This window comes from Stegostoma tigrinum, chromosome 26, assembly GCF_030684315.1.
Source record: "Stegostoma tigrinum isolate sSteTig4 chromosome 26, sSteTig4.hap1, whole genome shotgun sequence".
Taxonomy (NCBI): Eukaryota; Metazoa; Chordata; class Chondrichthyes; order Orectolobiformes; family Stegostomatidae; genus Stegostoma; species Stegostoma tigrinum.
Genome location: NC_081379.1, coordinates 36,541,964 through 36,567,238, shown reverse-complemented (window position 1 = coordinate 36,567,238; position 25,275 = coordinate 36,541,964). Strand labels below are relative to the sequence as shown.

The following is a 25,275-nucleotide window of genomic DNA, read 5'->3' as shown; positions in this document are numbered from 1 at the left end:
AGGGACCTATGGGGCAATTTTTTCACATAGAGGAAGTGGTGGAGGCTGTACAATTACAACATTTAAAAAGAATCTGGATGGGTATATGAATAAGAAGGATTTGGAGGCATATGGACCAAATACTGGCAAATGGGACTAGATTAATTTAGAATTTCTGGTCAGCATGGATGAGTTAGACTGAAGGTTCTGTTTCCATGCCGTACAACCCTATGACTCTGTGACTCATACATTGAATGACACGTTAGGCTGTTACAGAAAGTCATTTCAGAACCCATGAAGCTTCAACCATATACCACAGTCAGAAGACAGTTGACACTCTGCCTTTATGAACACAGCAAGCCAAGCAGCATCTCAAGAGCACAAAAACTGACGTTTTGGGCCTAGGCCCTTCATCAGAGAGCTTTCTGATGAAGGGTCTAGGCCCGAAACGTCAGCTTTTGTGCTCCTGAGATGCTGCTTGGCCTGCTGTGTTCATCCAGCCTCACATTTTATTATCTTGGATTCTCTAGCATCTGCAGTTCCCATTATCTCTGACACTCTGCCTTTGTCCATAACCAAGCGTTCTGTTATGTGAACAACTGCTTTTTTGTTTGTGATGTTAGGTGAAGAACATTTTCTAACATGATGAAGGAGCTAGTATCTCTTCAGGTTTCAGCCATTAGCAACACTGTCTGGTGTTTCAGTTACTTCTGATGGCCCTGTAAGGCAGCTTCAGTTTAGATGAACAGTATCAAGAGTGACAAGATTTACCTCCTGTCCTGCTTGGGTACTTTACCACCTGGTGATACACTTGGGGACGCGGGCATGGCATTGCATGGAGATGAGCAGCTTGCAACTGAATTGCCAGAATCTGAGCTGGGTTCCACATCGTTGAATTTCAGCTCGACTGTGGAAACTGTCTGGTGCTCTAACTCTGCACTGTGTTCAAGAGGCTGCCCTTTCTCCTCCTCCATTTGTGATCCTGAAGAGGTGGCTTTAGTCGAGGGGGGCGAAGCTGTATCATTGCCTGAGTCATAATCTTGGTAGTCTCCATTCTGGCTGGGTGCACTGCCAAGTTTGTTGCATTCTTCCTTCGCAATAGCATGCCCAGAAGACCCTGACTTGCACATCTGCAAACAGAAACATTGCTGCTGTTACATTGCACATCCACACCAGGACCATCTTTAACCTGTTTGATGCACTGTCTACTGTTAAAAGGCACCTAACCCCCAAACACAGAAAAAAAATCTTTCCAACATGAAAACTCGTAGATTTAGACATCATGCATTTTTTCTCTTTTTTTTAAAAAAAGCATGCGAACGATGTAATAACAAAGGATGAACTGTAGAAGAGAAGAAAAGAAATAAGCATTTTAAAAAATAATAACAAAAATAAAGAAATAACGAAAAAAAAGTTTTATGTGAAGGAAAGAAAATAAGATGTGCGTACAGGACAACATACTGCATTAAAAAGAGGAAATCAATAGGCCCCAGTAAGCGTGGCATTAGAAAGGACAATGAACAAACATCACAAAATGAGAATTATGTACAAAATAAAGTTGCAAAACAAATAGTCCATCACTTTAACTAAAAAGCCCCTCTGAAAGGTACAGCTTTGTTGTGTTTCCTGCAGAAGAAATCTATTCTCTCCAGCGACCTATAATAAATCCCTAGTCTGCGGGTAGCATCGACTTACCAATCAAGAATTCCTCCTTAAGTAGGTAAGGTGTAAGAAAAAGGGAAGAGCGGGCAACATAAGTGCATCATTAGAGTCTCAAATGACAAGAAAAAAAGACACAAAACCCTATCCAAATCCCTCCATTTTTTTTCTCTCATTATTGATTGCTCTTGTTGCTTTAAATCTATTTCAATTGTGGGAATATTAACTTTAAAAAAAATCTAAACTAGGCTTGTCAGCCATATTTCACAATTTCCAATTGACTTGTTGTTAAAATGTTCACAATGAATAGTGGAGTTTTCAAGCAACAGATTTCAAAGGAACATGTTTGCTCTTGCAGCTGTTCACAGGCTCCTATGTTTCCCCAGTGAGGATTGAGAACGAGATTAACAATGTCATTTGTTAAGTACATTTCCACAAGCTTAAGTAGAAACAGTTAACAGGTTGATTTTGGCGACTGAGTAACGCAGTTAATTTTTGTGTGGAATTTCTGCAGCATTGTTGTAAAAAAAGGCAGATTTTAACAATTCATTTACTGTTGTTGTCAGAACTCAGGAGGGGCTTAATATGTTGCCAGTTTCATTTCTAATGCTATAAATTCAGCCTTTGTACAAACTCAAATTATTGTTATCATGAATTTTTCTTTTCCAACTCAGAGATTAACTGATGTACATCTTATGCAGAATATATGTGAGTCAATCACCATTTTAGGAGCTGTAGTTATGGAACTCTCTCTGTCCTGTGCTAATTAAACCATTTTATAGATGTTGTCAGTACTTTCTTCTTCTCATGCCATGAGATGAAGGGAATGAAAGTGAGCTTGATTTAGTATTATGGTATCTACCAAAATGATTGATTATTTGGAGGTGTGTAAACAGTGTCCATTATACCATTCAATTTGATATTGTAATGAAAGCTAAAACCACATGCAACAATATCGCTACAAAAGATGTTTAGGGATATTTTCTCTTTCTAGACATTCATGAACAAATTCACACAAATAGTGTTTTTATGTGATATTTAAAGAGTCATTAATCCCTTTGTAATCCACATAATTTTCACGTGCATCACCAGAATGCAACTGATGGGAATTAAATCCCTGGAAGTGTAGATTTTGGATTTTTGAGCAGATCTCCAAGTAGCAGAATTCCAAACAGGAAATAATTTAGTAAATGAATGCTATTAAGCTTAAGCTGCAACTTCAGAACTAGATGAAGATTCAAGTTTAGACCATTTTAATGATAAAGGAAAGAAAAGAATCAATGAAGAGCAATGAGATTAAGTAAAATTCTTGGAATTTAGAAGAAAGATAGGCAGTTTAGTTGCAATCTATAAAATTTGTAGTGGCCTCGATGAGGTAGCTGTTGAAAGACTCTTTCCGATGGTTGGAAAGTCCAGAGCTAGAGGTCACAATTTCAAGATATGAAGTTGTCTGTTTAAAGATAAGTTGAACATTTGATATTCAGTGGAGCATGAATCTTTGAAATTTTCTACTTGAGAGATGAGTGGAAGCTCATAATCAGAGTGAAGTTAACACAGAAACTGATGGATTCCTTTTATAGACACTAAAAGGAATCGAGTAATATGACATAGGATAGGTAGGGTGGAACTGATAAAAAAAGGTGAGCCATGATCATAATGGATGGCAGAGGGGTTTGGAGGACTGGTTGGCCAACTCCCTTGCCCCCATTGCAAAACAATGCTCCTGTCAGATAAACATGCATCTAACCTTGTTTTTCCTGGCAGGAGGAACAGTGCCCAGAACATTGCAGGTCTGGGTAACAGAGAACACTGTTCCCACATTCAAAAAAGGAGCAGCATGCATGAATTATAGATTCAGGAGAAAATAATTAGGAGATGTTGTCAAAGTTCACCCAGAGATGGGTGACATGGTTGTGGCATGGCAGGAGGCCCATGATGGACATGTCGTCTAAGGAATGGGAAGGGGAGTTAAAATGGTTCGCGACTGGGAGGTGCAGTTGTCTATTGCGAACCGAGCGGAGGTGTTCTGCAAAGTGGTCCCCAAGCCTCTGCTTGGTTTCCGCAATGTAGAGGAAGCCACACCGGGTACAGTGGATACAGTAAACCACATTGGCAGATGTGCAAGTAAACATCTGCTTAATATGGAAAGTCATCTTGGGGTCTGGGATGGGGGTGAGGGAGGAGGTGTGGGGGCAAGTGTAGCACTTCCTGCGGTTGCAGTGGAAGGTGCCAGGTGTCGTGGGGCCGGAGGGGAGTGTGGAGTGGACAAGGGAGTCATGGAGAGAGTGGTCTCTCCGGAAGGCAGACAAAGGTGGGGATGGAAAAATGGATGCCACCTGAAGTTTGCAGGAGCAACAACTCATATTCTGCTTGGAAACCCTGCAGCCCAATGGTATCAACGTGGACTTCACTAGATTCAAAATCTCCCCTCCCCCACTGCATCCCAAAACCAGCCCACCTTGTCCCCGCCTCCCTAACCTGTTCTTCCTCTCACCTATCCTCTCCTCCCACCTCAAGCCGGACCTCCATTTCCTACCTACTAACCTCATCCCGCCTCCTTGACGTGTCCATCCCCCCCGGACTGACCTATCCCCTCTCCACCTCCCCACCTATACTCTCCTCTCCACCTATCTTCTCCTCTATCCATCTTTGGTCTGCATCCCCCTCTCTGCCTATTTATTTCCGAACCCTCTCCCTATTCCCCTCTCTGATGAAGGGTCTAGGCCTGAAACGTCAGCTTTTGTGCTCCCGAGATGCTGCTTGGCCTGCTGTGTTCATCCAGCTCCACACTTTGTTATCTTGGTTTTTCAGTAATGCCTTTTTGAAGAGAAAATATACTGTCCTCTCCTTCAGGAACATTGTTAAATACTGTCTTTAAAAAAATCCCCAAAGCCCATCAATGATTGCATTTTTAAGATCAGATTCCCTGAGCTTGGTGCTATGATTTTCTGACAAACAGACACAATACTGAATAGATCTGCTTTAGCAGGGGTGGAAACAGTAAAAACGTTTTGAAAAATTACTGGTGCTGTTTCACGAAACATCTATAGACTAGGTACTGGGTCACTTGTTGAGGTTAATTGATTACAACTCACTCTAAACAGAAATTGCTAGAAATACTCAGTAATCAAATCTTAAATAAATTGCCAATGTGACTAAACCTGAAAAATGTACATTTTCTTCAAAGTGTGACCGAAGCATTACACAACGTTCAGAAAAAAATGCCAAAAGGCTGATTCTATGACTTAGATTTATTTTAATTTAGAAAGAAAATTGGGTGGAAGCCTTTGTTAGGTCTTCAAAACACTGACAACCCTGATAGTGGAGATGATAGAGGAACTTTGCTATGAGGTGAGGTAGGGTCAAGTCGAGTGGGTTACATTTCCTAGAAATGTGTAGGCTAAGACTCATATCTTTAAAATAATGTTAGGCAAGATTCCATGCCAGTATTAGTGTCCAGAGAAACTGAATGTAGTCTTAAAAATAATAAAAACAAACATGTTTAGGCCAAATTCAGTGAATATTTGTTTAAACTAAAGGGTACAGCAGTGATGATGCACTGTGTCAGGAAGTCATGTACGCAGAATCAATTGTGATGTTGCAAAACAAGAGAGGTTCAAAGAGTTGGGTCTTTTTCTTCATGATGATAACATAGATATGATGAAAATTAATTCAAATTCTGAAAAAAAACCCGAGATGGAAGTCAGAGATAATGGGAACTGCAGATGCTGGAGATTCCAAGATAATAAAATGTGAGGCTGGATGAACACAGCAGGCCAAGCAGCATCTCAGGAGCACAAAAGCTGACGTTTCGGGCCTAGACCCTTCATCAGAGAGGGGGATGGGGGGAGGGAACTGGAATAAATAGGGAGAGAGGGGGAGGCGGACCGAAGATGGAGAGCAAAGAAGATAGGTGGAGAGGGTGTAGGTGGGGAGGTAGGGAGGGGATAGGTCAGTCCAGGGAAGACGGACAGGTCAAGGAGGTGGGATGAGGTTAGTAGGTAGCTGGGGGTGCGGCTGGGGGTGGGAGGAAGGGATGGGTGAGAGGAAGAACCGGTTAGGGAGGCAGAGACAGGTTGGACTGGTTTTGGGATGCAGTGGGTGGGGGGGAAGAGCTGGGCTGGTTGTGTGGTGCAGTGGGGGGAGGGGATGAACTGGGCTGGTTTAGGGATGCAGTGGGGAAAGGGGAGATTTTGAAACTGGTGAAGTCCACATTGATACCATATGGCTGCAGGGTTCCCAGGCGGAATATGAGTTGCTGTTCCTGCAACCTTCGGGTGGCATCATTGTGGCAGTGCAGGAGGCCCATGATGGACATGTCATCAAGAGAATGGGAGGGGGAGTGGAAATGGTTTGCGACTGGGAGGTGCAGTTGTTTGTTGCGAACTGAGCGGAGGTGTTCTGCAAAGCGGTCCCCAAGCCTCCGCTTGGTTTCCCCAATGTAGAGAAAGCCGCACCGGGTACAGTGGATGCAGTATACCACATTGGCAGATGTGCAGGTGAACCTCTGCTTAATGTGGAATGTCATCTTGGGGCCTGGGATGGGGGTGAGGGAGGAGGTGTGGGGACAAGTGTAGCATTTCCTGCTGATGGAAGTCAACTGTTTTAATAGTTAAACAGTTTAGGATTAGGGGCCACAGGCACAAGGTGAAATATAAAAGATTTTGAATAGATAATAGCTGAAATTCTTTTACACTGAGAGTTGTAATGAATGGAAATTTATTTTCTTGGTTAATTCTTGAGGCAGAAACAATGCCAATGACAATAGGTAAATCTGATTAAGATTATTTCTTTTTGTAGACTATTAATGATGGCACAGCCTCTTTCAGGCTAACTGGCTCTTTTCCCTATTGTAACTTTTGTGTTTTTATGTGAGTTTACTTTGGAAGTCAAAATATTCAGAGATATGATAAGAAAGAGGGAAATTAGAACTGTCTTGGTTAATGTAGTGGAAGAGTAAATTGAGAAAGTGAATGAACTATACCTGATTTCCCCAACCTTATCAAATTGCCTGTTCGCTTCCCTGTATCCTACCCTTATTAAAACTATTATTATCTGAGCAGGAGCCCAGGAGAAACAATGTTACTCGTTTAGAACTAGAGCTTCTAACTTTTGAATCAATTAGCTCTTTAATGTCTAATGTGCACAGTGTACGTGCACTAAATCCACAGGATGACATGTAGCTGGCAATGGCTGATATACATTCTCGTTTCAAATAAACCTGCAGTTTTTGTTAAATCTGCAAATTGAATTAAATATAAGGCCCTAACTGAACAAAAATACTGATTTTTCCTTCTTGTATATTTGCTGGTTGGTACAAATCAAACACATAAATGAACTACAACTCCTAAAGTGTTTGCTTACAGATATTTAACAAAGAACAGCAAACTTGGCTGACATAGAATATGATGCGGTGTCAGATATTAGAAATGAAACATTTTATGTCAACTTGACAGGGATCCGTATCTTAATTTATATCAGCCAATCTCTCACACATATTCATACTGCAATGTACTTCCATCTTGCTTTTAAACAACATCTTTAAAATTACATTATCTATTCCTGTATGCCTTTATGGTAAATTTAGTGACAATACCCACCTTTCCCTTATTCATTTCGAGTGCAGTATTAGAAAGAAAATGTAAACAAAATTTCTAGATTGGCGTGCAACATGAGGAAAGCACAATGATTGTTTAAGTACTTGTTCACCACATCTTATATGGAATGCTGTTTAAGTACAATTACTTTACAGGTAGCTACATTTTCTTAACACCAATACCGAACTCATTATGCTGATTGACAGTGACAAACACTCATTGTCTGAGAACTAAATCAAGATTGGAACCAAATCAAGGCTGGTTGGGGAGCAAAGCAAAGCTGGTTTTAACATAGAGGAGTATGTGAATGACAGCCTACTTCATGAACTATCCCCGTTTTCTTATGATATAAAATGGTCATCGACACCTTTAACCAGTATTGTTTGTGGAAATATGGTCTGGTAAACACTTAACCTGCAAAGGAGAATATGCTCCCTGTTGCGGTTTTGATTTGCTGCCACTTGCAGCCCTCTGCTTGGCTGGAAATACTTTGTGTATGAGTATATACTGAGTGGCAACAAGTCTCTTTCCCATAGTTGCATCAGAATCAAGTTCAATATTATTCTGATCTGAGGGTCATCTGTGCTCACACCAACATTTCTACCTCAAACTACTGCAGATTGACCCTGGACAGAAATATTGGCTGAAGCTCTTTCTTCCTGTCCTGGGTAGCACATAGTCTAACTGTAGTGTCCATTGTTACTCAGTACACCCTAAGGAGAACCTGAAATCTTACAGGTTCACATGACTTAATGTCACATTGGACTATGTCATTGAGAGAAAGAGTGTAGGTCCATTTCACGGATGTGTCATTGTGTTGACCAGCGTACTAAACACTTTCTATTTGGCAATTGTGAGTCAACACAGAGACACTTCCTCTGGTATAATCTGTATTGGTGTGAGAACAATTTTGTTCTGTCTCCTACTCTCTTAGTTCTGAGGGCAATAGGCCAGCATATAGTGAAGGTGACAAAAGCATCATATCCGTCGATACCATATGATGTTCCATATGATATATATCATTTTGCAAACGTTCAGAATGACAGAGGATTTGTTAAATGGAGTTTAGGAAGTGCTTTCTGTCCATTACTTTAAAAAAGAGGACTTGAACCAATACATTATGTGACTGTTTCTATATATCTATGAAATTGTTGCTAACTGCTGAGTTTAGCTGGGCATTTGTGTTATTGGACCTGGTGACCAGCAACATGTGACTCTCTATGGTGCTATTCATACCATGTAAGATATAATTGAAAGATGCAGTTTGGGATCTGCAACTGCATTGGAAAACGTTGCTATTCTTATCCCATTATGTAAAAATTCCACAATACAGTGAACAACAAGCAAAATGAAAATCTTCTGAAGTAAAAATGTGTTTATAACTTTGCGACAAATGATGTAAATGCATATGAACCTGCTCATTTTCTCACTCTTACCATTGAGTTAATTCCTGCTGAAGTGAAGCATTCCATCTGAGGTCTGACTTAAGAACCAACTGTTCTCCTATTGCATCTCCCTTCCATGATTGATGTAAGTGAGCTCAAGTGACAGGCAGTTCTGGAACCCCAAGTTTCTACCCAAACCATTTTGCTGAGCATTAACAGCAAGGTTTGTTGTTTGAATGGAGGGTCTGATTTACAGATAGTGGGAAGAAAGGCATAAAGAAATGACTGATGCATTATGAACTCAAACCCTAAGTGAGAGATATCGCATCATTTTGCAAAACATGAGCTACTTTGAGTCACAAAGAAGAACTGGGGACACCATTTTCAGGGTTGATTATTTGAATGCACAGGATATTAAACTTTATTGTCTATCCAGCAAGTGCACATCATCTGCCCAAATCTCAAATAATGTAAAATATTCCAAATGTATCCAGTGTTATTCAAGGTTCATGCAAATAAATGTATCCCTGCTTCTGTTTTACTCTCCTGGAAAGTGCCAGAATTTACAGACTTTATTTGTCTCCCCATTCCACACTGTCATTCGAAACCATCACATTTCTAACCCCTGCATTGAAGCATGTTTTAGTTTGGACACATAGTTCATTTGGAATCATTAGTGCCAGTTAATCCCTGAAATGATCTGGTTTGCATGTCATGACCATTTCACTTCAAATGCTGTCATTAAATATATTTGAAATGGCTGCATTGCCTGGGCTTTGGGGTTTGACAAGAAGTATAAAAGGGCTCTGACGGTATTTGATTTCTAATCCTGTGCAACATGATTACTGTTTCATTCAGCTGCCTTTCGCTTGGGAAGCAACAACTGCGGGAAATAATGTCAGTCTTCTCAGCTGTTCTCCCAGGCATCAGCGTGGACAACCTTGGAATTCTCAAGCTCAAGTTGGCCATCACTCACTATTGGCCTTCTGTGAAAAAACAATGTGGATCCCTCAGAGGAGAGTTAACTGGTATCAGAACACTGGGCTTGTATCTGGACATTAATAATCATTTACACTAGCAAGAAAATTGACAGGAACGTCTGGTGCACAGATAGCGCATTAATTAGGAAACCTGCAGAATTGGATGGTAACATTCATTCAGATGATGTTTGGGAAAGTTTTACACAGAGTTTAGACCTAAATAGGTAACTGGATTTTCAATCACACTGACAATAGTGAAATGACCATGATCCCACCAGACCTAAGGACGGCTCTCTCATTCCAGAGAAATGACTGATGGTGGTTCAACATGTGGGTCACCAGACCTCAAGCAAGGAGACAGGTTGAAAAGGAGAGCCTTCATGGTAACCTCAACTGGTGCAGGAGCTGAACCCACAATGTCGGTATTACTCTGCATCACAGGCCAGCTGCCTGGCCAACTAAGATAATACCAACAACCGACTGAGGTAAATAGCTACACGAAGGTAAATTGCTTACAAAAATTATAAAACAGATGGACTTCACACATTTATTACCTTGAAGGAAAATGCTACAAAAGAATTTTGAATAGTTATGTTGTAAACAATTGTAACAACTTACAATAGTTCTTTAGATCTTAATATTTACAACAAGGAGAAATTGTAAATCTTTCACCTTCAGTTCTTTGTCCAAAGGCAGATCTGACGCACAGTAAACCCTCCACCATGGCCAAGGAGGCAGGTTACAAATCCATTTTCGCCAGAACTGAATTTTTGCCATTGGCATCAATTGATCCACGCCAACTGCTCAATCATCTTAACAAACCAGAATGACTCCTGCAGAATTTAAGTAAAGTCACGGAATCATACAACACAGGAACAGGCCCTTTGGCCAAACCAGTCTATACTGAACATAATCCCAACCTGGGCTAGTCCCATCTGCCTGCTCCTAGCTCATATCCCTCCAAACCTTTCCTACTTATGCACTTATCCAAGTGTCTTTTAAATGTTGTAACTGTTCTTCCATCCACCACTTCTTCAGGAAGTTCATTCCAGACATGAACTACTCTCTTTGTAAAAAAATTTGTCTCTTATATATTTTTAAAATTTCTGTCCTCTAACCTTTAAAATATGCCTCCAGCTTTCAAATCACACACCCTAGTGAACAGACACCTATCGTTAGCCCTATCTATACCCTTCATTATTTTATAAACCTGTGTAATCTCTCAACCTCCTACACTCCAGTGAAACAAGTCCCAGCCTATCCAGCCTTTCTTTATAACTCAAACCTTCCATACCCAACAACATCCTGTGAGGTTTCTTCTGAACCCTCTCCAGCTCAATAATATCCTTCCTCTCACAGGACCAACAGAACTGGACACAGTCCCCAAGAACAGGCCTCACCAATGTCCCGTACAACCTCAACATGATTTCCAAATTCCAATACTCAAAGAACTGAGCAAAGGACTCAATGCATTATCTCTGTTTCTCTCTCCACAGATACTGCCAGACCAGTCAAGTATCTCCAGAATTCATTGTGTTCATTACACCTTTACTTGTATGTTGCTTTCCAGGACTTTGGATAGTGGCATTACAGCCATCAATTTCTTTCCATTACATGGCTGGCCAGGAACCTCACCAATTCTAATCACCTTTCAGTAGACCACATTCTAAAAATTTACAGGTTGATACACAACCAGCTTGGCTGCTTTCCTTAGTCAAGTTGTGGGTTGGAACTCAAACCCCGAGATTCTGACTCAGAGACAGGATTACTATTCAGCATTCTGAGGAAGGGTCATCGGACCCAAAATGTTAACTCTGATTTCTCTTCACAGATGCTGTCAGACCTGCTGAGCTTTTGTAGTGACTCCTGTTTTTGTTTCAGATTTACAACATTCACAGTTCTTTTAGTTTTTATTGACTATCCACTGTGCTTGAAGTTGTTCCATAAATAATTAAGTGGAGAGAAACATTTATAATATTAAAGCATACCCACCATTACTTTGTATCAGTTAATTAAACTATGTTTCATAAGCTTCCTCATAAGCTAAGGATCACCTTTGCTAATATTATTGTTAGATCTACTTATGGTTCTGACATTGACATAATAATCCCTTACAGGTCAAAGATAGTTTATTCCATAAAGTTAGGGCTCATGGGGATAGAATATTAACATGGGGAGAGGACAAATAAAGGGGCAGGAAACAGTGAGGGAAAAATAATGGGATATGTTTTATTTTGCCAGACAGCAACAAATGAGATATCCCATGGAATTCTATTTTTGCATGAGCTATTTATCATTGGAAAGAGTATAACATATCCAATATTGCTGATGACACAAAGTTAGGTGGGAAAGCAAGCAGTTGGTTGGTTACAAAATGCTTTCGAGTGGTGTGGGGAGAGTGAATGAGTAAACATTAACATTGTAGGAGCAATATGATATGGTAGACTGTGAAGTTATCTGCTTTGGTAAGAAAACTTATAAAAAAGGAATTCTTTTGAATGATGAGAGACCGGCAAATGCTATATTCTGAGGGACAAGGATATTTTTGTACAAGAGTCAGAATTTTAAAATGCAAGTACAGCAAACAATTAAGAAACCCAATGTGATGCTAACTACTGGTACACAGGGATTGAAGAATAAAAGTAAAGAAGCCTTACTACAATTACACAGGGCATTGGTGTGGCCACATCTGCAGTTTTGGCCTCCTCACTTAACAAAAACTAAGCGAAAGCACATCCAATGAGACTCACTGGATTGATGCTTGGGAGGACTGGTTTGGCCTAACATGAAAGATTTAATTGACGGGATCTATATTCCCTAGAATTTAGAAGAATGAAACCATGTCACAGTCACATGGCATATCAGTTATGACTGTGATAAGAGCAGTTTCAGTAACATAGCAAGAGCAGAGAAAATAAAACATGGATATTTGAGAAAGATCAGGAGTCGAGGACATGTTAAAGTACTTCAGAAAGGATAGCAATGTTAGAGTTAGCTTACAAGCTGGGGGTCAATAATTAATGATAACAGAGGCAATGATATTAAATGTAATTAGAACATTTCAAATTCTTTAGGGACTTGATAGGGGAAATACCGAGGAATTGCTTCTCCTGGTCAGGGAACGGAGAACTCAGGATTACAGTCTCAGGAAAAGGAGTCAGCCATTTAGAACTGAGATGGGGAGAAATTTCTTCATTCAAAGAATTGTAAATCTTTGGAATTCTCTACCCAAGATAGCTATGAATGCTTAGCCATTGAGTATGCTCAAGGGAAAAGTCTACATATTTTTAGTTACTGAGGGAGTTAAGGGAAAAGAGAATCATGCAGTTGAGCTGGAAAATCAGCCATTATCTTGTTGATCACTGAATTTGACTTGATAGACCTGTTTCTCTCTTTTCTGAGATGCTCATGTTCTTCTGAGCAGTGCGACATCTTGTGCTGTGAACTTATTTTGACTGAGGTGAAAGATGTAAGTACTAGCGAACTGAACCTGGCCAGCATGAGAACTAAACTGTTCAAACATTACCAGTAACAAACGTTATAACATCCTGCTTTCATTTGTTTAAACTTCTTGCCTTTGTGATCTTCTCCAGTTCACAACTCTCTGAGATATCTGCCTCCTTTAACTCTGAATTCTACACATTCCCACATTTAATCGTTTCAGCTTTTGACCTTTAGTTGCCGAGGCCAAAGTTCTGGAATACCTTCCCTACCGCTTTACATTCTCTACCTTGTATTTTTCTTTTAAGACACTCCTTAAAATCTAATTTTTGCCCACACTTTTGGTAATCTGACATAATATCACTTTTTATAGTATCATGATTTGTTTTATAATGATCCTTTAAAGGGCATTGGGATGTTTTAAGATGTTAAATGTGCTATTTAAAAATGGTTTGTTGCTGTCATTTATTACAGATTCTGCATTGGCAACAATTTGCTTTGCCTCTCACTTCTGGGCAGCCTGCTGTTCGCATCTGTGTGACATTTCCATTTTCCATGGGAAACACTCAGTGCCCTCTGCAAAAGACATTATCATCGGTGGGTCTGTACATGTAAATGCACTGAGACCACCCAAACAGAGCCCTTACAGCTGTCATTAGTCAGGGTTGGATTTAAAGATATAACATAGAGGTGAAAAAGCAGTGTCTTCCATCACACATTGCCAATTATGCCATATCAGTAAAATGGTAAGTTCCTTTTCATGATCACATAGAGGCCATGTTTAAAATCCAAAGGCTGTAAGCCTGCTTTAGTGTTTTTCTTCACCTTATTAGAAGTGCTGGGAACCTTGTGCGAGTAATGCATTGTTAATAGTATTTGGTAAAGACTGGTCCTTCTTGAGGTATTGTTTTGCATTGGTTATAGGAAGCAGAAAAGGGCCAAGAGAATTATAGGAGTGAAGATCTAAGTGTTAATTACTTTATGAAATAAGCACATAAATACAAAGTGGACTTTCCTCTTTTGTACTCATGCCAGTTTTTTTAAGTCAAATTGTCAAAAGAATAATTTCACTCTGATAGATGAAGAAGTAAGAGAAAAGTCTTGGACACTGCTGGTTGGATTTCTTTTGACTGCAAATATCCTACAACTCAAGCATTGTTTCGTGTGATGCAGTGTTCAGTCAGTACTTTGTAAATTCAAATGATTATTCACATTCTGTAAAGCAAAGTTAAAAAGCTGACAACACACTGAGTGGCACGCTGTCTACTGGAATTTCAATGGGCCACAGAACCTGAAATCCTAAGAGCCATTGAGGCAATGTAATGGGAATGATGACGTTTTCTACTCCATTCACTTTTACAACCAGCTGTGCTTCGACCCCATATTTCAAAAGCTACAGCAACACATGCAATTCACTTAAATTAAACTTTGATTACACATTGAAATGAAAGGATGGAAAGAAATAAAACAACACCGCTGGCCTCAGATAGATGCAATCATCATACACAGTCATAAGCAGTTAAACACTGGTTGTACATGTTAATGTTAGATTAACCTCTTGAATAGTGATGAATATTTAATGAGCTGTGTGATGTGATTAATGAATGTCTTATTTCACAAAAGCACCAGTGTTGATCACACTCTGAAGCCTGGGTATAAAAAAACTATCGAACAGACGGGTGACCTTTTTTTCCATTGTGTCTGTGCTGATGCCAGCTCTGCATCAAAGATAGTCACACTAATTCCAATTTGCTCCTCTCAGCTGAAGTCAATTCACCCAGCATGGGCTGGCATTTGAACATAGTATGGGCATTCATGGCTTTGCTGAATTTGCCAACTGAAATGATAGGGAAGTAGGTAGCAATTGTAATCTCTTATTGGAGAGTTTGCATGCCTGAGTCTCCCTGAAACTCCTTCACAATGCTGGGAGAAACTTCGCATAGCTGTGTATAGATTTTTGAGCCACATTGGTGTCACACATCAACAGCTGAGTGATACATTTCAACATGATTTGCATAAATGCCCAAAAAGATAAGTTTGCCAAACACATTTTTACAATTAAGTTACCCCAGTTAAAAAAGGCTTTTTCCTATTTTCAAACAATTTCAGAATTACTGTCATTGAAGCTGCACTAGCCTTTTGAATTGGAGCAATATAAGGCAGCTACACTTGTATACCATCAATGCCACCCAGTGTTCTACTATCAGAAGGTTCATAATGTTCTGTCACAACAAATCATCAATCTATTTTCATCATATGTTTCTGACATTTTTAAAACACTTAGAATGTCTTTTAGTGATTCAATCTCATGTTTTAATTTGCAAAATCCCTATGGCTTAGCGTCAGAGATCAGAAACCTGCATCTCTAGAACTCATATGTGGCTCCCAATCTTGCCCCATCAAACCCATTGGGTTGCTAATTAAATGACTTGTTTCATTTTGATCAAGATTTTTAGTAACATTGTACTTGCAAGAGGTATTTTTAAATAAAAAATTTATTTGCAAAACAAAAACCTTCAGAACTTTGTTGCAATGTGCCTCTCTTGTTTGTCATAGTATTGACTTTGGAATAATAGCATTGCTATCCTCAAGCAAATGTATTTTTCATTCAAACTTAAAAATAGTTCCTTTTGTTATTCAGGTTGCTGACTCCGAGCTTAGATACGCTGAAGGAGGTGAGTAGACCGTTTCAGCAAATAATTATCGCGGCTTATCTGCTGCACTAAGCACCACACTTTACGTCTATCCTTGGTAGCATCAAGGCTTTACAAAGTTGAAAATAAACTTGAAGCCAAACTAAGCCCATCTTTAGTATCTGATTAGTGTCTACAAATCGGCCATGTGCTATTGAGTTTGCAGGCCCTGTTATATCGGAATGGTGTTTGAGATTAGGTCTCATACAGGACAAGATTCAAAGAATCATTTGACTCTTCCTGTGCTAAATCTATTCTAATTGCACTTTAGATCCATTCAGTTCTCATGCTTTCTGCATGATGAAACTTGTTTATTGTGCAGCACAATTACCATGTCCTATTCTCTGAATTAGACACTTTCTAAACACACGTAGCTCTACATTGATAAAATCAAAAGATAACCCTTCTAAGATTGGAATTGAACCTTTCTTATTTGCCCTTGACTCATATACTTCCTCTGCATTATTGTATAATGACAATGAATAGGCCAACCTACTATCTACAATAATAGCATTGCTATCCTCACAGAGCTGTTGTTCTTCACATATTCAAAAGCTGGTATATTGTAATGAAAAGGGATACATATGTAGAGTAGGCCATTATTTGCTAAAGAATAGGCCAAGGCTGTCAAAGTACTACTTAATTTCAACGCCTACTACCAACGATAGGTGACAAAATTCAGCACCGTCTCTGGGAAGGTTCGCAACTGTGATTTACAGAATTTCAATAGTTGATTTGGATAAATAGAAAGTTGCAGATTAGATGTGACCTTGACCTAATCATCCAGTGTACATCTCTGAACTGAAACGGGCAATGATTGATTATCCCTTTCTTACTTTTAGCCACGTCTCTATCAATAAAACAATCCCTCCACTCCGAAGCATTTGCCTTATATAAATATGTCTAGCATGCCAAATACTTCTTACATTTTTTTTGATCTCTTCTAAATATTAAGGACACCACATTCACGGAGATTGTTCAGCAAACTTTCTTTTTGCAAACAGATTACCATGTCACTTGTAGGTCACATTACTGTGATGGAAATAATTTGTTCCTCTTCTTGCTTTCCAAAAATTAAGAAGTGGATGAGCATTTATTTTTCCAACGATCAATCCTCTTAATAATTGTGCACTGCTTTATGCATTGCTTCACAGCTCTTACCAAGTCAGAGGGTTAACTGGTTACAGTTAATGACTTGGTCAAACATTGACAGAATTTGGGGTGAATGTATAAAGCAGTGCACTAAAACTGCAGGCGAATTTCAATGTGGACTATGAAATTAGCAGTGCAGACCATATTCTACAAATATATGTTATCACGGAGTTTGGAACATAGGTTTAATTACACTCCTTACAGGATTTCACAAAGTCAAAAGATGACATAGCACAAAATCAGGCAGTCTTAAAATTGGGGAAATTATTTATTGAATGGGTTGAACTGTAAGAGCTGACAGTATGGCATCACAAAATTTCAATTTCAAATAGTTCTGACAGAGTTTGAATAACATATGAATGCCATGAAGTTCAGTGCAGACTATTCAACATCAGTAAAGGCTTAAAATGAGGGATGACAGATATTGAATACTCATTATATACTCAGACGAGTCTAGCCTTATTTTGACTATATGGTTGTCAAGTGTGGTGAGTAATCAACGGTTGTTTGCTGCTTTGACAATTCTGTGTCAATGTTTGGACAACACTGCAAAGGAGGATTCTTAGAATTTCAAAATGCCTAATGTCTGCACTGTACCTGTCCCTTTGAATAATATGTAGTTAGTAGCTATAAGGTTGGGATCAGCAAACCCAGCTTTGCTCACAGCTTCATAGAAGAAAATATGTGAGGTAAGTGTGAATTTATTACCAATTATCAAACACTGAGCTTAACCTGAACCAAGGCGTTTTGGGTAATCCTAGAGTCTAACATATATCGAGATCTTTGGCTTAGAGGTGAAAAATTTAAACCAAAGGCAAACAAGAAAGAGAAACTGTCACTGCCAAATTAATAGCATCTAATAAAAGATACCGACTGGCCAACTGATGTTAATCACAGCGGGATTGGTGGGGTGGGGGTAAGGATGAAAGTTGGTAGCTAAATGCACTGAGCTTGCCTACTCAAATGCTTCTCTTTTTGAAACCACACACTATTCCGCTTGGCCACAAATGAAGCTCATTAGAATTTCCTGAATTGCCATCAAAAGATAAAATTGGCCTCAATACTTACTATGTTGTCAGTTGGTTTGCTGTTTTTATTCTGAGGGCTTTTACATGGTGATTTGACTGACTGGGAGCGGCTTTTGGTGCGGACTCTCTGCTTTGCACTGGCCTTTGTATAAGGTCTGTGGTTGCTGCTTCTCGATCTGCCTCGCAGGCTTTGCGCTGCTCCTGAATGGGCTTCATTTCTGTGGAATGAGCAGACGAAGAATAAACTTTTATAGAACTTTGACATTTGAAGAAAAAGTGCTCATTTACTCCATCTCTTATTACCACCTAAGTATATCCAGGCCTGCACTTAAATTGTCATGCAGTGAAATGCTCAATGATCTGTGAATGTAACTCTGAGTCACTCTCGACTCATTTTCCTCCTTCCCATGGTGAAGCCTTAAATCTCAGCTTGGGATCTCTTCACAAAGACTTCAGGGATTGAGAACTGCGGCTATGATTCAATGCTAAAGGGCAGGGAAAGGCATTCACATTTGGAATGGGTTGAGGGTAACAAGGTATGTTTCCAGTTTTGCCTCCTTCTCCAAAATGACTTGCATCCACACTGTTGAATTAGCACACAGCTTTCTGTTGCGCTGAAGATCACTGGAGTCTCTTGACTCCAGTCCTTTAAAGGTAATTACATAGGATATCAGCAACATCAGTCAGGATACATTCTTGCTTGCCACGTTGATGCCACGTTTGCAAAATATTCTGTGACTTTTTCCGGTGGACAGTTTGAAGTAGCGGCTCTAGCACAGAATCAGCCTCTTGGTGACTGCACCTACAGTCATCCTTCAGGATGACTGGGTCCCCTCCCCATAAACTCCCATCATGAGTCACAAGGCACTTGCATCATGCAAGCTAGAAGCACATCGTAAAGGCCTACAGTTTCTCTCCAGACAGCTTTCACAAAGCTTTTATAGAGTGATAATTTTTCATTTTTCCATCAATCTTCACCCTTGTCAAATAAATAAGGGATTGGCTGCCAGAAGACAAGGCTATCCCTTGCAGAGTTGATTCATAGAACATAGAGCATAGAACAGTACAGCACAGAACAGGCCCTTCAGCCCACGATGTTGTGCTGACCATTGATCCTCATGTATGCACCCTTAAATTTCTGTGACCATATGCATGTCCAGCAGTCCAAGATTCATGGCCCATTTTGGAAAACTGCTTTCGGTGGCTGAACTGTATTGTGGCCAGAATGATGGTTTGTCTAAAGTTGTCACTGAGTGAGCCAGGCGACATCTCAAACAATGATTAGATTGCCTAGATCAGTCTGGGGGCTCCTTGCACCACAATCCATAGACAGTGTCCTGCATGACAGTGCTTTGCTGAGCTTTGTAACTGTTTTGGAACAATAAAAAAGTCCCAGTGGACAAAAGTCTTCAGCAAGGTGACACTGATGATGTAGAGGATGGAGAAGAATGTGCAAGTTGCTCGCAGTCAGGATACATCAGCAGCAGCTCACTGCTGAACACATTTTCTGAATAATTCTTTCTCAGTTGGCAATCTGTGACTCTCTGATTCTAAGTCCAACACCTCTGCCAATGCATCAAACTGTATTCATCCAAGATCAACAATGACTTTGTTACAATCTCCACAAAACTGATAATTTCTTAAAAGGAAAAAGGAATTGATCAACGAACTGGAAAAATCATAGTTCTTGATTTCATATATTTTCTTTAAAAATAAACTAAAATCAAACATTACTGATGTGACCAAAAGAACTGCAGATGCTGTAAATCAAGAACAAAAACAAAGTTGCTGGAAAAGCTCATCAGATCTGGCAGCATTTGTGAAAGAGAAATCACAATGTGGTAATGCTTAGGGGCCGGTGGCCCTTCCCCAGAAAGGGGGAAAAGGTCTGAGGAAGGGTCACCGGATCTGAAACGTTAACTCTGTTTTCTCCTTCACAGATGCTGCCAGACCGGCTGAGCTTTTCCAGAAGCTTTATTTTTGTTACTTAAGTGATAACTAATACACCTAACTACAAAAAAGGTATACTTCATTCGCTAATTGACATAACCAACCACATGTTACACCACATTTCCAGAAGATATGCAAGCTTGAAGAGTAAGTCCCACACACCTCCCAGCTTATGACAGACTCTGTTCCTTGCTGCACCAGACACAATCATCTAATAACCCTTTGAAAGTCCCATTACTCTGTCTTCTGAGTATACTTGAAGTGAGTTCCCACATTGTAGTACCATTTGACAATTGCTTGCTCCTTTTACTCTCCCACTTTTCTACATAAAGGACATACCTTATACCCAAGCCACGGTGACAGAAGAAAGAACTTTATCATTAGGAAGATTCACAATTGATTAGGAAGAAGTTTTGAATAGATTTTTGGTACCTAACATTGACAAGATACAGAATTCAAGGATTTTGAAAGATGTGATAATGAACATTGCAGGGGCACTGATCATAATCTTTCACTCTTCCCCAAACTCAAGAGAGGTGCCATATAAATTTTTCAAAAATACTCCATTCATTTGAGGGAGCATTGTTCTGCACGTTTTCTGTAATGTGTCTGGTTTGACTGTTTATACAATTGACAGCAGGCACCACAAGCATTATTATTAAGAAGATAAAGGAAGAAGATTAATTTAGTGATTGCAATAACTCAGTTCAACACTGAATAATCAGCTCTAAGTTAGGCAACAGCAGTGTCATCATATTAACATTAGTACCTATGTAGCTGTATGGCTGCATCTTACTTGCTGTCCTGTACCACAATCATTAACAGTTAAGTCTCTGCAAGGATGATGAGAAAAAGTGGCCAACTTTACAGAAACAATACCTTATTGTAGAAGGTAAAACCAGGCATTGCTCATTAGGCAGAAATTTGATGATTAGGGCCTCTTGACCTGCATGGTTATGAAGGCTACTAAATTAAAGTCAGAAGGGACGACAATGAAAAGGATGCATCTTGTCTGTATGACCCTTAGATGGGCCATCTCAGAGTCACAAAGGTCCTGGGCAGGATTCAAACTTTGTGGACGATTAGGAGAAAGCGTGTAAAAATAAGAGTTTTTGAAGACATCGAAGCCATAACCTGGGAATAACTATTGCAGAAACAGGACACTGAGCTTGGAACTCAGAAAGTCGTTTCCATCGATACCAGAACATTGGCTGCAGGAAGTAAAATAATTTTGTATTTCAGACACAATTTCAGTATCTTTTTCACAGTGCCATTATATTACACTGCTAATCTTTAATTATAAGCCCGTTCCTACAATAGTCAGTGTTCTTCAGTTACACTTCACTTACTTATCCCTAACAGTGGGCTTACGGGTCTGCTGACTCGCCTAATGCAGATTTCAAAAACAATAATCCGAGCTAAACCCTCCTTCCTTTAAATCACCCGTTTTAATAAAACTTTCATGCTTTAAATAAGATTATTATTTCAGTGTGGAAATTAAACTTGCTTGCTTTACAGCAAAACTGGCTGGTAAGTCTCAACCCGTATGTGCTACAGCAGAATCAAAATTATCAGAAAACATAGCTGTCATCATTCACTTTGTGAACGCTGTGAATTGAGTTTCATCTCTGCAAGTTTATATTTTTCAGTAATATAACATTTAAGGCAGTCAAGAGTTACTTTTCTCCTTGCTTGATAGACTTCCTGTACTGTGAGGATGTAGGAGGTTCAGGAGAGAGAAGCTGCAATTATTTTCTCTCTGTAATTATGTTTCTTCCTTCTTGGGAGGTGCTGATTCACGGCACTGTGAGGTGCTGTTTGATCGCTAATAATTTCCCTAGGTTATCTTTCGTTATGAGCCAATGAACCTTAGTAGGTGAAATGACCATAATGGCAGTACAGAAAGGACTACCTACCCAATATTCAGCATAGAGTGTTGAAAGGAAAGGAAGAAATTACTTGAATCTAAAAAGAAACTTTCCTTACCACTGGGGAATACCACATCACTTTGCAGCTTGGTAATATTGTAACATTTTGTAATATTGTTGAAGTGTAGCCAATTTGTGCATAAGTAAGACCCCACAAACAGTAATGTGATAACAAGTAGATAATTTGTTTTATTTGTGTTGCTGGTTAATAAATGTAAATAAATAACAAATTAATAACCTCACTTCTCTTCGGATTGTATCATGCCATGTTTTTATGCCTACCTGAGATAACACAGAGTTTTATTTTATTTTGTTTTTATTTTAACATGACAGCTCTTCCAACAGAGCCATACTGCCCTGGATTGACAACCTAGAATTTATGCTCAAGGCTTTAAATTGGGTCTCAACCAAGAAAAAACTTTTAATGCAGAGGTAGGTGGGCCAGCACTGAGCCGAGGCTAACATCCTTTGTTCTCATTTACCTGCGACACTGAAACTGTCAACTCCACTTCTAATCCATCACTGAGTTTATTGACAACAACACAGATAGAAGATTGAGTTGGGTGGATCCTAGGATCGATGCAATACCAAACAAACCATTAGAAACCCCAAGGAAGCAACTCAACAAAGAAGTTAGGTGCACCATAATAATATTTTCTAAAATTGGTAAAAAAAATTAATAGAATCAAATCTGAAAAATGTTTTGTAATTGGAATTCAATACTTAACAATCAAATCTAGGTTAGGCAAACAGCAGTGTCATCATGATAACATTAGTACCTACATAGCTGTATGGCTGCTTCTTAATTGCTATCCTGTGCTACAATCATTAACAGTTAAGACTCTGCAAGGATGATGGGAAAAAAGTGGCCAACTTTACAGGAGCAATACTGTACTGTAGAAGGCAGAACCCGGCATTGCTCATTAGGCAGAAATTTGATGGTAAGGGCTGCTTGGCCTGCATGGTTGTGAAGGCTGCTAAATTAAAGATGGAAGGGACGACAATGAAATTGACGCATCTTGTCTGTATGACTCTTAGATGGGTCATCTCAGAGTCATAAAGGTCCTGGGTGGGAGTCAAATTTTGTGGATGGTTAGGAGAAAGCTTTTAAAAACAAGAGTTTCTGAAGACATCAAAGCAATAACCTAGGAATAACTATTGCAGCAACAGGACACTGAGCTTGGAGAAGAGGAACACGCCCTGCTGAGCAGTTGAACCCTGGATTGTTATCCCTGTAGACAATACCTAAATCTCACTGGTGAGTTTGAGGCTGCTTTGGTGTGTAACCTGATACAATTTTATGCTGTAGTGTTAAACTGGCTAAGTGATAAATAAAGAAGTAGATTGCAGTGAAAGTACAGACCGTAGTCATTATGTTCAGTCGTATTGATCCAGAGAGGGCAATGGACAATAACTACAAAGACAGAGGGCAGGAGTTCAAATCCCATCATGGTACCTCATGGAATTTGAATTCAATTGGCTAATAAAAAATCCAGAAATGGAATTTGGTCTCAGTAATGAAAGCTTTACTGATTCTTGTTTCCGAATGTCCTTTAGGAAAGGAATTCTGCTATGTTCACTGCTCTGGTGTTTATGGGACTCCAGAATCACAGCAATGTGGTTGACTGCCCTATATCAAGCCATTTATTTGCAACAAACTACCATCATGGTATTGAGAGGAATAAAGCTGAACAGGCAATGAAGGCAGAGGAAATGACAATGGTTAAACCGGGCTCTTTCAGCTTTGCCGAATCCTCTTTACTAAATGTGAGAGCTTTGAAGGTGACCAGGTAATTCTCCCAGTGTCCTGAGCAAAGCTGCTCCTTCAACAACCCCTGGCAGTAACGTATTCCACTGCTGAGCTTCTTTCCTTCAAACCAACAAGACCTGAAAATCAAATAAAGAGATCTTTCATCTCCGTTGCTGTTGATGGGAGCTGACTTTCCATTAATTGACTGCTGCAGTGCTGTACCTAAGAATGATGACTGTGCACTTAGACTAATTCATTGGTTGTACAGTATATTGAGAAGGGATAAGATTCTTAGTATAAATGGAAGCCTTTCCTTTTGTACTTGCTGTACTACAGGGACGATATGAAAGACAAACACATTTTGAGCTTCTGAAGGGTGATAAATGTTTTGATGGAAGTACTTTAGAGAGAAGCGCTTGGAAAGCGTTTAATGTGATTTTCCAACTGCTATTAGATTAAAGCACTGGAGAGGTGAGTAAGGAATTGTGGTGCCATTAAATTATATAGTCAAGCTTAAAACAATATTAATGGTGTTTTACAGCATGCACGCTGAGATAAATATTTACAATGTTCACACTTCACTCAACTGTAGTGGTCTAGTTTCCTTAACAAATATCTGAAAATGGTTTCATGTTGCGAGCAGTCAGGGTTTGGAATGTACTTCCTGGGACTGTGGTGGAGGCAGACTCAAGTGCTGAGTGATGGGCTTGGGATTGTGGCGGCTAGGGGTGAGGGGGTGGATGAGATGGAGTGCTGATGAATGGTTCATAGTGTGTAGTAATGGCAGGCGCTGGGATTAATGTGTGAGTGGGAGGAAAGAGCACAGATTTACCTGCTGGAGCAGCTGGAAGACCTGGAGGCTGAACTCTGCGAACTAGAATGTCTGCATCTGTGGCCTTTACGCGAAGTTGGTGCAACCTGAGACCTTAACAGGAAGACAAAAGAGAGAGACAATCAGTATTCCGCTATCCAGGATTGAGAATTCAATTGCCCACAATCTGTAAGTCCCACTTTAAATCCTAGAAACATCAAACATAAGACAAGACATAGGAGCAGAAGTAGGCCATTCGACCCATCAGGTCTGCTGCACCATTCAATGAGATTGTGACAGATCTGATAAGTGTCAACTCCACCTTCTGGCCTTTTCCCCTTACTGATTAACAGTCTGAATTATGGGCACCTTGGTGCCAAGTATCGGTGCCCAGTAGGAACTGTTTCAGTTCTTATTATCCCATGAGCAACTTTAAGGGCACCTTGTATAAATGTCATTTTTTTTTGTATTTAAACCTAGCCAAACTTCTCCATTGACTGTCTGAGCATAAGAAGCAGCAGAGATGACCAAGATTCAATCCTCACCCCACAGATGCATTGGATCTATCCTTAGTCCAACTCTATCATTCCTCTCAAGGTTGAGGTTGCTGAGGCCAATTATAACACACTATTGAGTATTCAGCTGTGAGAGTGGAACCCATCATGATTGCGACGGCCCTTCAAATGAGTGTCTCACTTATATTTCCATTCTCTTGCCTTCTCCTCATAATGCTGAACATTCTTCCTTTGCATATAACCATTTAATTCTCCTTTTTATGCAGCACTTGTATCTGTCTCCACCACTGTCCCAGGAAGTACATTCCAAACCCTGACTGCTCGCAACATGAAACCATTTTCTCTTATATCACTTTTGTTGCTTTAATGAATTGCATCAAATCAGTGCCCTCTTATTCTCGAATATT

The 25,275-nt window shown here is 39.7% G+C and overlaps 1 protein-coding gene across 3 annotated transcripts in view; it reads right to left on the bottom strand.

The window, feature by feature from the left end:
- The window catches only part of srrm4 (serine/arginine repetitive matrix 4), a 767,477-nt gene that overhangs the window by 17,216 nt on the left and 724,986 nt on the right, over positions 1-25,275 (bottom strand). For all 3 annotated transcript variants that reach the window (XM_048556264.2, XM_059655098.1, XM_048556263.2), the window contains 3 exons: positions 24,375-24,467; positions 17,955-18,132; positions 751-1,109 (listed from right to left, as the gene is read on the bottom strand). In XM_048556264.2, the coding sequence (XP_048412221.1) occupies positions 751-1,109; positions 17,955-18,132; positions 24,375-24,467 (630 nt within the window). The remainder of the gene's footprint in view (positions 1-750; positions 1,110-17,954; positions 18,133-24,374; positions 24,468-25,275) is intronic.